Here is a 12877-nt window from a genome sequence, read left to right on the forward strand (position 1 = left end):
CGTGCATGGTCCGAAGAGTTGATGATGCCAAAGCATGTGATTTCCCCCGGGAACAGGCCTCATGGTCTCGTTTCAGAGAGGACTGAATCGTGAGGAGTCAAAGGGCGGTGAGGTCTGCCTGGTTTTCCCCCGGTAGAGGCATAGGGTAGGCAGCTTTGCAAGAGTACCTAGGTTATGAAGTCGATAACAAACATGTGGACTTGATCAAGACCGAATATGGCTGAGTGTGAGAGTATGTTTTTCAAGGCCAGGGCTGAAGCTAAATTCATGTGGAGGAGTACGCGTGTTGAGGTAGGTATAGCAATCCAAACGCGAGGGCCATGCCTCAGAGCGTGAACGATCGCCACCAAACGGGAACTCAACCATACTTTTCTCAGTAACATACCAACTTACTAACTCAGCGACAGAGCGAATACTCCATGAGGTAGGATGGCTGCCTGGAATATATTCGTACTGATCACCTAGCAGAAATGGCCATATATGAGTTCGAGGAGACCTTGCCCTATCCCCAGCTTGCCTACGCTCACTTGAATATCGTCCAACATGATGCAACTGATAAGCAGGCACGAATAAAGACTCACGCAAGACGGAAAACCAGAATAGACGCCAAATGAAGTTGATGTGTCAGGGATATACCCTCCTGTGAAAAGGAGTATCGTCAACTCCAGTCCCAGCTGCTCATGGAGTCGACCAAGATACTCGAGATGCCCATTAGCAAAGTCCAGTAGTGGTACTGCTTCAGTACACAACGTTCGGACCGTATAAAGACCGAGCTACACCCGGTGCTGCTGCACCACCTACTGTCAAGCTCACTGCACAAGTAGGGAGTTGTCACCTAGCAACGAGTTCTGATGCACTGACATTCAACATGAGCTGTTAACAAGACTAAAAAATAGAAAAGTAACAAAGACAAGCCACTGGGTTTGCTATATGATAATAAAGTGAAAACAAAGGAGAAAATATGAATGACAATTCCTATCAAAGGCACCCAATGTCACTTGACGCCCCTTGCTCACCCCAAACTCCAATCATCCACCACTGCCTTTCAACAACACTTGTTGTTATCCAAGAGGCACTCGCCCTTGGTCCGTCACACTGCACTGGAAATGCCCTCCAGTCTAGTTCGTGTCATATATGTCCTCAGAGTCGTCCTCATTGCTAGCACCAGAGGAGGCACCCCCCTGGTTGATGTTGAAGGGAACCTGGGGAGGATCTTCGAAGAGCATGCACTCATACCAGGCCTCCTCTGCCCTTTCAAGACGCTTCTCGCAAATCTTGATCTCGGTGTACATGCCGAGGTCTCTCAGCAGGTCCACGATGTCGTACGTACACTCGTCCGAGTGATCGTCTCTCGCCAGCTTGCAGAGCACTTCCATAAACGCCGAAGGGTCTGCGTCGCGTGCCCATTCGAGGAGGCGGCACTGGATCTTTGTCCAGGTTACGACCCATTCCGCATCCAAGCTGCCACACCCAAGACGGCACTCGATGGTACGCCGGCCGCCTCTGGAGCGCTGGTCGCCCGGGGTCATGCCATCGAGAGTGTTCGTCGCCCAGTTGCTACTGGCATACCGGTCATCCTCTTCATTCCTGCTCATCAACAGTGCAATTTGATGCACACCGGCATCACAGGAGAGAAGCTCCTTGACCCCCGGCCAGGTGGGCTTCCACGACTTTGCAGCTGGGTACCAGGTCGGCTCATCATGCCGAGCCACGATCTTAGGGTCCTCCAGAATCTTCTCTATTTCGAGTTGTTTCTGCCTCGGGCGTCCTTCCTCCAGGAACGGTTTCGGCGTTGAACCGGGCGAAGGCGAAGGTGGAGGATCCAGGCCGACAAGGCCAAAGTCAACTTGAGGGGGTAATTCGCGTGTGATGGTTTCACCATCGAGTCGCGCTTCCTCCCCTTCTTCCTTTAGCCGGAAGTCGCCGCCTGGTATCCGCCGTCTGTTTCTCCGTGCCTGAGAATCCGGCTTCTTGGGCCGGTAAAAGGGCTTGCTATTGGGAGCCTCCCAGTCTGAATCATCACTGGGACACTCGGGATCCAAGGCCGCAAAGTCCTGATCCCGATTCTTTTCCTGTTCCTTGATGTGCTGGCGAAGCTTTTGACGCGACACAACGGGGGCTTCCCCCAACTTCCTCGCTCGCCCGAGATACCGAGGAATCCAGCTCGATGCGTGGTTAGCAACGATGTCGTGAGCCTCCTTTGCATCCATACCTTTCGAGAGATCCGTGTATGCGAGGCGGCGGTTCGAGTTGGAATACTTGGCTGCACTCCTGCCTGGGCAGTGAAGGGTGGACAAAACACTGTCCGTTGCCCAGATGAGAGCAGCATAATTCCTTGCAGCCCTCATATCCAAATGGTGAGGGCCATTCCCGACGTGAACATGCATTCCGCATCTTTGATTGACACGAACCCGGAAGTTGGTCGTCAATAGTCGGACAACGGCCGCGAGAAGCCGGAATGCTTCATCACAAGAATATAGCGGCGGGCTATTCAATTCAACAGACTCCCAACCAGTGGCACCAAAGGAACCGTCATCCGGCAGACCGGGTTCCGACACCGAGCCATCAGTGTCGACTAGCCACCCAAGGGGACTAGATTCATCACGGTCGTCTTGTTCTTCGTCTTTTGTATATGCATCTAAGCCGTGCCCCCTCAGCATCTGAGCTATCCTGTCTGTGACCGGTATTTTGGTGGATTCTACGGATGGGAGGCCGCTTACACTTTCGTCATCAATACCATTCGTTCGATAAAAGACGAGAAATTCTAGCTCGACGCCGAAGCTGACGCGTGGAGGACGTGTATACTTGTCCTGCTCTGATGATGAAGGCGGCTGTGGTCTTTTGGACCTCGTACCTTGATTGTTGGTGTTCATGATGCGAAGTGTTGGTCTGGATTGCTTGTTATCTGTAGAGGTGGTCAGCTGTTGAGAACATCCAGAAGAGGTCTGCTAAGTGAGTGAGTGAGTCTAATTGTACAACACTCTCTGGAAAAACACTTCGGAATATATAACATCTCAGTGTCGAGGCTTTCTGGGACATCTGTTTTCCATCGTCAGCTTGTTCACTGAGCCTGGCCGTTCATCAACCATCATATGCTTTGTTCACCATCGTGCGCCCAATGAATACCGGGCATGATGAGACGGAATTTGAATCATGCTTGGGGCAACCATAGCCTTGGCCTTGAACAAACAATTCCTTTATCCACCGGGGTATCAAAGGGAGAAGACTGAAAGCCCAAGGTTTCTTTGTTCTTTGTTCAATATGAAGTTTTCCTACTCCCTTTCGCCTCTTGCTATGATTGAATTGGAAAAAAGTAAAGATAAAGCACAAACATCCACCACCCCCAAGTGCGACTTTCCCTTTGTTGTTACCCACAGGGGAATACAAAGCAGAAAGTCGCACTGCCGCAGCATAAAGCATTCAATCCGTCAACCATCAGTCCAATACGCCTGAGCGTGTCATTACCTCGTCAAAGCCTCGAGGGAAGCTTCCATCGTCGGGTCTTTACTCGTCAAAGGTATCGCGTTGCATGTCTGAAAAAATGTGTACTTGGTAACAAAAATGGGTACGAGAAGTGAAAACAGGCGTTCGAAACGACGTCAACCTGGCACCCATCGGTCCAGCACGTGTTTATGCTGGAACCTGTGTTGTGGCGCTGCCAATAGAGCACCGCATACGTGAACCTCATTCGCTCATTAGAGCAGATAGGCCAGCATGCCGAGAGCAACAGCTGCAGCAGCACCCTTGCCCGCTGGCGCCATAGTAGGGGCGGCAAGGCCATCGGAGGTGGTCGAGGTTACGGATTCTTCGGTGGCATCGGCGCTGGCTGCCGTCTGGGTGGCCGAACGGGTCGCAGTTGAAAGGGTGGTCGTGGCGTCGTCATCATCATCGTCGTCGTCGTCGCTGGCAGTGTTCTTGGGAGGGGACTGGGTGGCGCAGAGGGCTTGGATCTTCTGCTTGCAATCCCGCTGGCCACTCTGGCTGCCGGCGTTCTGCGAGATGCACTGAGCGAAGAGCTCCTGGCAGATAAAGGTGGGCATGGTCTGCGTGTAGTACTGGAGACCGGGAGTGGAGCTGTTGGAAGTGCAGGCGCATTCCCACTTAAGGGTTTCCTGATAGCGGCATTAGCTTCCATGATCATACAACAGATAGGTGTGTTGAGCAGTGCACGTACCGCAGTGCAGTCATTCTCCTTGGTGTCGTCCTTGCAGAGGGTATCGCAAGTGTCCTGCTGAGCATTGCACCAACCGGCTAATAAAACATACTCGTCAGTATAATCCTCTGGTTTTCTGACCTTGCTCAGCGGCTTTGGTACATACCTCGCGTTCCGAACTCAACAGTGCCTGGGTCAATGGTCATGTCCAGGGAGCTCTTGTAGTCTTGGACAGCAGTCTGAGCCGTGACGGCCGAAACGGCCAGGGCGAAAAAGGCGAGTGTGGATCGCATTTTGAATGAGTCTGATGTTATGGATGAATTGAGACTTATACCGAAGAGTGCGATGAGGAGACGGTGCGACAAGCAAGGTCGAAGATCACCAGGTGGTATGATGATGTTGATCGATGGATGCTCCGGGGTGGTGTTGTTGTTTTTGCTTGGGGGTGAAGCAGGCGGAGTACTAGGTATTTATCTTGACCCAGAAACGGGAAGCTTGATGCAAACAGGGACGGGAAGGAAGGGGAAGGGGAGCAGACCAAACGCGGAGGTTCAAGGGCAGGTGCGTTGGGTTTTAAACGAGGGAGCAGGAAAAAAGGAAGCGATGATCGGATTTAGTCTGGGCAGGTGCGGTGCAGTGATGTGCCAGTGCCAGTGCCAGTGGCCTCGGTTTGATTAACGTTTTGCGACAGACGATGCTTCCAGGCCTTGTCGGTCCAAATCGGCCGGCACGCACCCACAATCCGTAACCTACAGCACCTACAGAACATACCCACGCGGCCCATGAATCCAACAAAACCCACATCCATGAGGCCCCATGAGCCAACATGGAGCTCGGCCTAGCTGCCCGCCAGCTCTCCTCGCTCCAAACTCTCAAGGGCAACGACGCACAGGCACAAGCCAGCTAGAGGTCGCATCGCATCGTATCCACCCCTTGCCCGGCGCCCGCTTGCAGCCACTCACGACATGCCCTTGCTCGCCCTTGCCGGCGCCATTTCCGTTCAGTCGTCATGACTACCACCACCATCATTGCTCCGCGCCAGGAACCATCCCATCCCAACCACCATCCATGGCATTCACTGCTGCAACTACCTGAAATGGCCATCGAGATTCTGCCGCTGACCAAGACCAAGACACCAAGTCCAGCGACCGGGGCCGGGAGGCCGCCACGCTCGAACCTATCGAGGGAAATAACCGGGCCCACGAGGTCCGGAAAAGAGGTTGGGCCCGTGGGAGGCGGCAGCCGACTTGACTTGTTGCGCACAACAAGGATTAGACGCACCTCGATAGACAATCGGTGGCCTGGTAGCAAAGTCTCGGCATCACGCTAGCACCGTCTCCTCTCGTCACTCTCGCTCGTGTTGAACCTGGGCCCCAGCATGGAGCCCAATCTAGCCCAGCACCAGTTTTTGCCAGCTGGAGATGCCCGGCTCAACAAGCGAGAACTCCATCCGATGCCGAGGGCCCATATCTGAGACGAGCCAATAACCTCGAGCACCTTGAATCACCACTGTCTCTAATATTTGACACGGGCCACCTTGGCGACCATCTGTATTGCCTCATCAGAGCTCCGTTCCTCACAGAATGGGCATGACGGCCACATAGTGTTGTCTTTGTGGGTTGATCTCAAACTCCAACGCGTTGGGCCTCGGCGATGTCATCTCCACGTCGACGTCGAGCACTCGGTTCTTGGCGCGAGGTTGGAGCTGCAACTAGAGATCTGCTCGACAGCGCCATCTCCGGAAAAGACGGGACACCCGGAAAGTGGAAAGGGAAAAGTCCATCCATCTTCCGCGTCCATTTGGCTCATCACAGCCAGGGACGCCAAGACGACAATCTTTCTCCAACAGGCTGGGTATCATCGATGGCATCCCAGCTCGGATGTATCAAACGCCCGGTCCTTTTGCCCACGTTGGGTTATCTCAATCTAACCCATGTGCATAGTGCGCAGTGTCACAGACAGACAGATACACATGTTGGACTCTGTGCGATCCATGCAATAGCTGTCATCGCATCCCAACGCTGCACCGCTGCAGGCCCTACAGCAATTCACCACGCTCAAAATGCCATCTAGAAATTTCCACATCAAGTGGATGACCTTTTGGAAGTGTACAAGACAACCTAGCATGCAGCTGCCAACTTGTCCCGCGCGATTGTCCCCACCCGGCCCCATCTTCCTTGTCTCGTCCCATCCAGAATGCGTCACTTTCATCCCCCCCTCCCAAGCTAATCTGCCCATGCCCCCGTCCCTCCGACTTGACTGGACTGGCCTTGCTTTGCCTATCATCCATATCATCCATATTGCAATTTCTGATCATGTATCAAGTTTGATTGTGGCCAGCGGCAATCAAATTGGGCCGGTTCTCGCCTCGGAGCCATTCACTGTTCCTCGACAATGGGTTTTGAAACGAAGGAGACCGTCGACGAGACCCAGGAGCTATCGCGACAATGCTGCGACAAGCTCCTGTGAGCTTTCGCCAATCATATCCCCCAACCAGCGCCCCAGACCGAGGGTCGAATGAGACGCCAGTCTGAACTTGAGTAACACCGCGCGTCTCAGTCGCCAGGTCAGCGAGACAGCAACACAACGGCGCCACATGCTTAGCTTTGCAGATCGGCCAACGTGAGAGGCCATGATAGCCGCCTTGCGGAGCACCTGTCATGTGTTTGGCCTCGAATCTCCAATACTCCAACCACTCAGTTTTGGCCTCTTCTCCATGACACGCGGGGAGGCTGGGCGACCCGAGTCTATTCCCTCTACGGAGCGCTTTCTGTGAGTTAGGGCTGCAGAGGCACCTCCACACGCGCGATACCCGTACTACCGACTGGCGATCGATCGGTTCCCAACCCCTCGGGCTTTCTTGTTTGACTGCCTCTCGTGCCACAACAGTGCGTTCTCTAGCAGTGTCGCGCAATGGGCTAAGCGCGTGGTACGGTTTTGGCTTGTTAATGATAGGACGTTCAAGGTTTGTTTGAACCTGTTCAGACGTTGTTGTGGGCTGAGCCGTAGGGTTTGTTTGACTGGCGATCTTTTGGCCTCGTCCCTATGATCCACTCAAGTCCTCGGTGTCATTGATGAGCTTGCAACTGACAAAGTTTGAGACGCCATTTTGATGGTCATATTCGAGTTTCCCCGAGATGCACAGCAGCCGCTTGCGTCTAATCCCGAATGTGTCGATCAGAGAGCCTCCATAAGCCGCGCGGCCACGTCTGAGTGTCTTCCAGACCGGCAAAGCTCGAGTTTACTTGAGCGTCAAATCGTGTGCAAGTTGCCATATTGCCGTGCCGATACTCCGTCAGGTGCTCTTTACATTGCCCATGGAGAGTGAGCGCTGCCGACTTCTCCGTTGCTAGGCTCGTTATTCGTTGTCAATCTTGTTGCATTCCCCGCTAGCCCGGCAACGTCTTCCGATCTTTGTTGACTGCCTTTGGGCCATGGGCTCTTATCAACCTTGCCCTCCCTCTCGCAGTGAGGCCTCGTCATTATGAAAAAGGGGCTCAATGGTGTCTCACTGGCGCCCTTTACGTATCTATCATATTGCAGGGCTCTGCCTTTTTTGTTCCACGTGTGGAGGGATGGCGCTGTCTTTGAATAGTTGCGATTGGACCTGGTTGTAAATGCCCAGCGAGTATATATCGTCCCTTTGTTATGTCTTCCTTGTTGGTTGCCCATGACGAAGGGCCATTGCCGTAAATTTGTTCGCTCGACACGTGCCATCCTTATACGGACATCCAGTATAACCAGCGGTGTTTGATGCGGTTCTGTAATATTGGGCTGACATATTAAAGTGAGATGGAGGAGCTATGATGAATGTCTCTGGCGTCATTGAGTGTCACGGATGTACCTAGGGATCAATGCCGGTCCTTGCCTTATGGTGCCATGTTCATCATTCTGGTGTGAAATCTGACTAGGGCACAATCACTGACTCGATTGTGTATATTGATCAGTGTCTAGGTGCTTGATGGTTTTCTTGGTCTGAACAGTATGCTAAGCACTAAAGGTACGTGCTTTAGTTCTCATCCACATGGTGATGGTCGGGAGCCGGTAGCACTTCCAGAGCCCTCTATACTGGGCTACCCGGCGTACCCTACCAGACCAGGCGTGTTCAGAATGGCATGTCGGTGGTCGAAATATCACAAATCAATGAGAACAATAAATCATGTCACCCGAAATTCAGCACTTCAAGGTCAGCTCTAGGGTAGCCAGTGGAAGTCAGCACCTAAAAGGACAGGATCAGCGGGGGTGGGGGCTCTCAAGACAACCAGGTCCCTGCATCCAAGAGCGGGACGATCCATGGTTAAGTCAAGCACCTCCAAGCCAACAACTCCACAAACGCGGCGCCCAGCAGCCAGTGCTGCTTATCAACGACATCCATCCATCGTCAAACAGCTCAGATCACCCAGCTACTCGAGCAACGCCCATTCGGAACCACATGTTTCCGCCGTCATAAGCTGGCCCTCAATGCACTGCGACTGCCGCTAACCCCTCTGTTCTCGCCATTGCATCTCGTAGCTCTCCGCCAACCTCACCGACGCCTTCATCATGGATCAACTACCCCGAGAGCTCATCGACGCCATCCTCCAACAATGCGTATTCCTCGGCCCAAAGAACAAAGTACTCTCGCTTCGCCTCGTCTGTCGTGTCTTCGACCAGATCCTCAAGCCCTTTGCCTGCCGAACCCTCGACCTGGATTTCTCGCGCCTGAGCAAGACGAGCGGCGTGCCGCATCCACAGATGGATGCGCTCCAGACGGTCGGATACCACTGCAAGAGTCTCTACATTGACTTGATGGTCCTGCGAGATGATCGTAAGCTCATGCCGTCGTGCCTCTGGATGTGTAGTCGCTGACATGGATGATTGGCTAGTCGAAGTCGAGTTCCTTGATACAGTTTTCGCGCGGGTCCCGTCCATGACCGACTTCTGTCGAACGCTACACAAGAAGTACTGCATGAACGAGACGTCATTCACGGAAATAGACTACTACCGCACCGTGGAGGAGATGCTCTTCTACTGCCGCGACGTCGACCGTCTACGCCTCAACCTCCCCTTTCAGCTCGTCGGCCGCCACTGCAATGCCGCCACCATGATCCTTGCCAACACCCTCAAGGCGTTTGCTCAACGATCCGAAGAGGACTCGGCCAAGCTCAGTACTCTGGTCATAGAAAACGTGACCGATGTCGCGATATGCCACCTGTGGATGAACCCAAGCGATGTCATGAACATTATCAGAGTATTAGAGGTGCTGGAACATCTCGTCTTGACATTACGACGACACGAAAACGACCCGCAGCGCGTAGGCCTATTTGGATCGTGCCTCTGGAACCTGGTTGAGAATGCAGAGGAGCTCAAGAGTCTGTGTTTGATAGGCATGGACCACGACGACCGACCCCCACGAGGATTGAAGCAGACCAAATTCTGGCAGATGCCCGTCGAGGAGTGGCTTGCTAAATCGCTACCAGCTCCCTACATCATCCTTTCCAACCTGACATGCCTGGAGCTCAAGAGAGTTGAGGTGTGCCCAGAGGTTTTCCTTCGGACAGCAGAGAACTTTGGGCCCACGCTTCAAGAGCTATACCTGAACGAGGTGTATCTCAAAGTCGAGCAGTCGAGGGATTGGAACGAGGACTCTAAGAAGGTCCTTTGGGTAGGAATGCCGAATCAGCGACCCGGAGAGGATTGTCATTGGATCGCCATGGCGTTGAGATGCGCCGCACCACAGCTGAGGGTCTGTCGAGCATCTTTCCTGGCCTACGATCACTATCTCAGAGAAGACATGCCTACTCACCCTGAGTTTGATCTCATTGACCCCTGCGGTCTTGGCAGAAGCATCTCTCAGCGTTTCGTCGAGGTTGTGATGGGCATCCGCCAGCCCACGACAGCTACTAAGGATCCTGTCGAATATCTTCCTGCGGACGCTCACTTTGACAGTCTCGTGCATGAACTCCGAGTTCGAACCCGTGCACTTGGGGTGGTTGAATATGACGCAAATGCGTATCAGACGGCTATTGCGAATCCGACGTCGGAGTGGCAGCGGAGCATCGACGGCGTCTTCCCCAACTGCAACTCGAATACGCTCGACGAGTTACACTACATCGCCGAGACAGCGTGTCAAGGCATGAACGAGATACACCAGCGGCGCAACGAGTGGTCCACCGAGAGCAGCATGGCCAACGAGTTCACTGAGAACCTTTTCAGCATCCCTGCGACAGACGAGCAGCAGGAAGAAACGATTTGACGAGTCACAGTTCACATACACACAAATGATCGCATGGAGTTACACGGTTGGCAAGTTCAAATACCTTGGCGCACTTATAGACGATTGTCAAGTTGAATGATAATATTAGGTAGCTTGCCATTATCAAGCACCAATACCAGAAATGATGCAAATCGCACCGTTTTTTTTAACCCTTGTCGCTATATGAATGCCCGCTCTCTCTCTCGACTTTGTTGAAAGTCCTTATCACCCTCTTTTTTGGTTTCAATGCCTCATGGCATCTTCAAACAAAAGAAAACAAATCTCATCAAATGTCGTCATAGGTCATCTAAAGAAGCATAACTCCAAAAATACCGAGCACACACACGCTTAGTGCCCGTTGGAGCCGTTAACGCCGTTGATACCGTTGGTCTTGGTGTCCGTGACAGCCTTCTGGAGGGCCTGCAGGACGTCGTTCTTGAGATCCTCGGCGTCCTCAACACCGCAGCTGATGCGGACGAGGTCGTCAAAGATGCCCACCGCCTCACGCTGATCCCGGGGAATACCGGCGTGGGTCATGCTGCTGGGGACCTCGACCAGACTCTCGACACCACCCAGACTCTCGGCGAGGGTGAAGATCTTTGTCACCTGGCAGAAGCGCTCGGCGGCAGCGTGGCCGCCCTGGATGCGGAAGGACAGCATACCACCACCCATGCCGTCGCGGTGCTGCTTCTTGGCGATGTGTCGGTGGGGGTGAGAGTCGAGGCCGGGGTAGTTGACGGCGATGACGAGGGGCGAGGCCTCGAGAGCTGTGGCAACAGCGGTCGCGTTGTGACTGGCCTCACGAGCTCGCAGGTGCAGGGTCTTGAGACCGCGGTGGGCGAGCCAGCTGTCGAAAGCAGAGGGAACAGCGCCAATGGCGTTCTGGAGGAAGCCCAGACGGGCCTTGAGCTCGTCGCTGTTGAAGGCGGCAACACCCATGACGACATCACTGTGGCCGTTGATGTACTTTGTCACGCTGTGGACGACAATGTCGGCACCAAGGTCGAGGGGGTTCTGGACATAGGGGGAGAGGAAGGTGTTGTCAACGACAACAAGGACGCCGTGCTTGTGGGCCTCGGAGACGACGGCACGGATATCGACGAGACGGAGAGTCGGGTTGCTGGGGGTCTCGATCCAGATCAAGCGGGTCTGGTCGGTGATGTGCTCGGTGATGTCGACCTCGATCTCAGGGGTAAAAGTGACCTTGACACCGTGGGCCTTGGCGACCTGGGTGAAGTAACGGTGGGTGCCGCCATAGACATCAGAGACGGAGATGACATGGCTGCCGGCAGCCAAGCTCTGGAGGATGGTGGCAGTGGTGGCAGAGCCGGATGAGAAGGCGAGGGCGTACTTGGCGTGCTCGAGAGCGGCGACGGCAGCCTCAAAGTTGGTGCGGTTGGGGTTGGCGGAGCGGGAGTACTCGTACTCGCCGACGGGCTTGCCAACGGCAGTCTGGGCAAAAGTGGTGGAGAGGGAGATGGGCTCGATGACGGCGCCGGTAGCGGGGTCGTGTGGGGAGCCGGCGTGGACGGCGAGGGTGCCGAAGGCGTGGACGGGGGACGGCGGGCGAGGCGGGGTGGCCACGGGGTCCGAGTTGAGAGGGATGGCGGACATGATGTTGTTGTTGTTGGAAGGAGGTAGATGTATGTCGGTTGAAGAGGGGAGGAGAGAAAGAGGTGAAGAGACAAGAGGAATAGGAACAGGAACAGAGGGCTGAGTTGATGGACCAGCTGTTATATATGAACTCGACGAGAGCGAGAGTGCCGGGGTTAAGTGGAGGAGGTAGCGGGGCTCAGAAGGAAAACTTGTACCTATGGATAGGTTGCTATGCCGTGTTTCCCCCTGTCGGGAATGGATATCAAAGAGGCCAAGAGCAGCTTCTTAATGCGGCCAAGTCAGGCTTTCCAATTGCAAACCGGCGGCGGTTCCTTTGTTTCTCTTGGTTTGACGCGATCCTGGGTCGAGATGATGCGCAAAAGGCGGTTAACGGAGCGAGGGGGTCCGAGTTCCAGAGGCACGGGAAGCCGTTCGTTCGTTCGTTCGGGAAAAGGTTTCAAATTCTTAAACCTTGACGATCACGTCAACGAGCACCTTTTTTTTTCTTTTGCAGCAAGGGAGTGCCTTTGATCGATAGGAAAAAAGCAAAGAGAGATGACAATGCAGGTGAAGAGGAGGAAGAGAAAAAAAAAGTAAAATTATTTGGCGACTCAGGCGCTGAAAAATGAGGTGCTGGTCTATCGTCGGTTATCGGCTCTCGGTGTATCCAAGTACTTGAACAACCTGGATGGTGGTGGTTGTATCGGATTACGGATCTGAGAAAGAGCCCAAGATTGTGGAATCATTCATCGAAAGGGTCTACGAAGGAAAGAAAAAAACTGGGTTCTCGTGTGTCTAAATAGTCGTTTCATGTGTGATTGATTACACAATTGAATCCATTGTCTTCTTTGTTGTTTCCATTCCTTCCCATGTCTACTACAATTTGTAAGTCA

At 53.6% G+C, this 12877-nt stretch overlaps 4 protein-coding genes across 4 annotated transcripts; 1 reads left to right on the forward strand and 3 right to left on the reverse strand.

The window, feature by feature from the left end:
- Positions 1 to 1118: 1118 nt before the first annotated feature.
- NCS54_00067500 (Hypothetical protein) lies at positions 1119 to 2873 on the reverse strand (the record flags this gene model as incomplete). The annotated part of the gene is made up of 1 exon (XM_053146321.1): positions 1119 to 2873. The coding sequence occupies one exon, from the start codon at positions 2871 to 2873 to the stop codon at positions 1119 to 1121; it is 1755 nt and encodes a 584-aa protein (XP_053002296.1).
- An 822-nt stretch (positions 2874 to 3695) lies between these two features.
- On the reverse strand, positions 3696 to 4446 carry NCS54_00067600 (Hypothetical protein; the record flags this gene model as incomplete). The annotated part of the gene is made up of 3 exons (XM_053146322.1): positions 3696 to 4112; positions 4175 to 4251; positions 4320 to 4446. 3 exons carry the CDS (start codon positions 4444 to 4446, stop codon positions 3696 to 3698), a joined length of 621 nt encoding a protein of 206 aa, XP_053002297.1.
- A 4249-nt stretch (positions 4447 to 8695) lies between these two features.
- NCS54_00067700 (Hypothetical protein) lies at positions 8696 to 10388 on the forward strand (the record flags this gene model as incomplete). Its single annotated transcript, XM_053146323.1, has 2 exons — positions 8696 to 8960; positions 9019 to 10388. 2 exons carry the CDS (start codon positions 8696 to 8698, stop codon positions 10386 to 10388), a joined length of 1635 nt encoding a protein of 544 aa, XP_053002298.1.
- Positions 10389 to 10736: 348 nt separating this feature from the next.
- NCS54_00067800 (Cystathionine gamma-lyase) lies at positions 10737 to 12002 on the reverse strand (the record flags this gene model as incomplete). Its single annotated transcript, XM_053146324.1, has 1 exon — positions 10737 to 12002. The coding sequence occupies one exon, from the start codon at positions 12000 to 12002 to the stop codon at positions 10737 to 10739; it is 1266 nt and encodes a 421-aa protein (XP_053002299.1).
- Positions 12003 to 12877: the final 875 nt, after the last annotated feature.

The sequence above is a fragment of the Fusarium falciforme genome, chromosome 1, assembly GCF_026873545.1.
Source record: "Fusarium falciforme chromosome 1, complete sequence".
NCBI lineage: Eukaryota > Fungi > Ascomycota > Sordariomycetes > Hypocreales > Nectriaceae > Fusarium > Fusarium falciforme.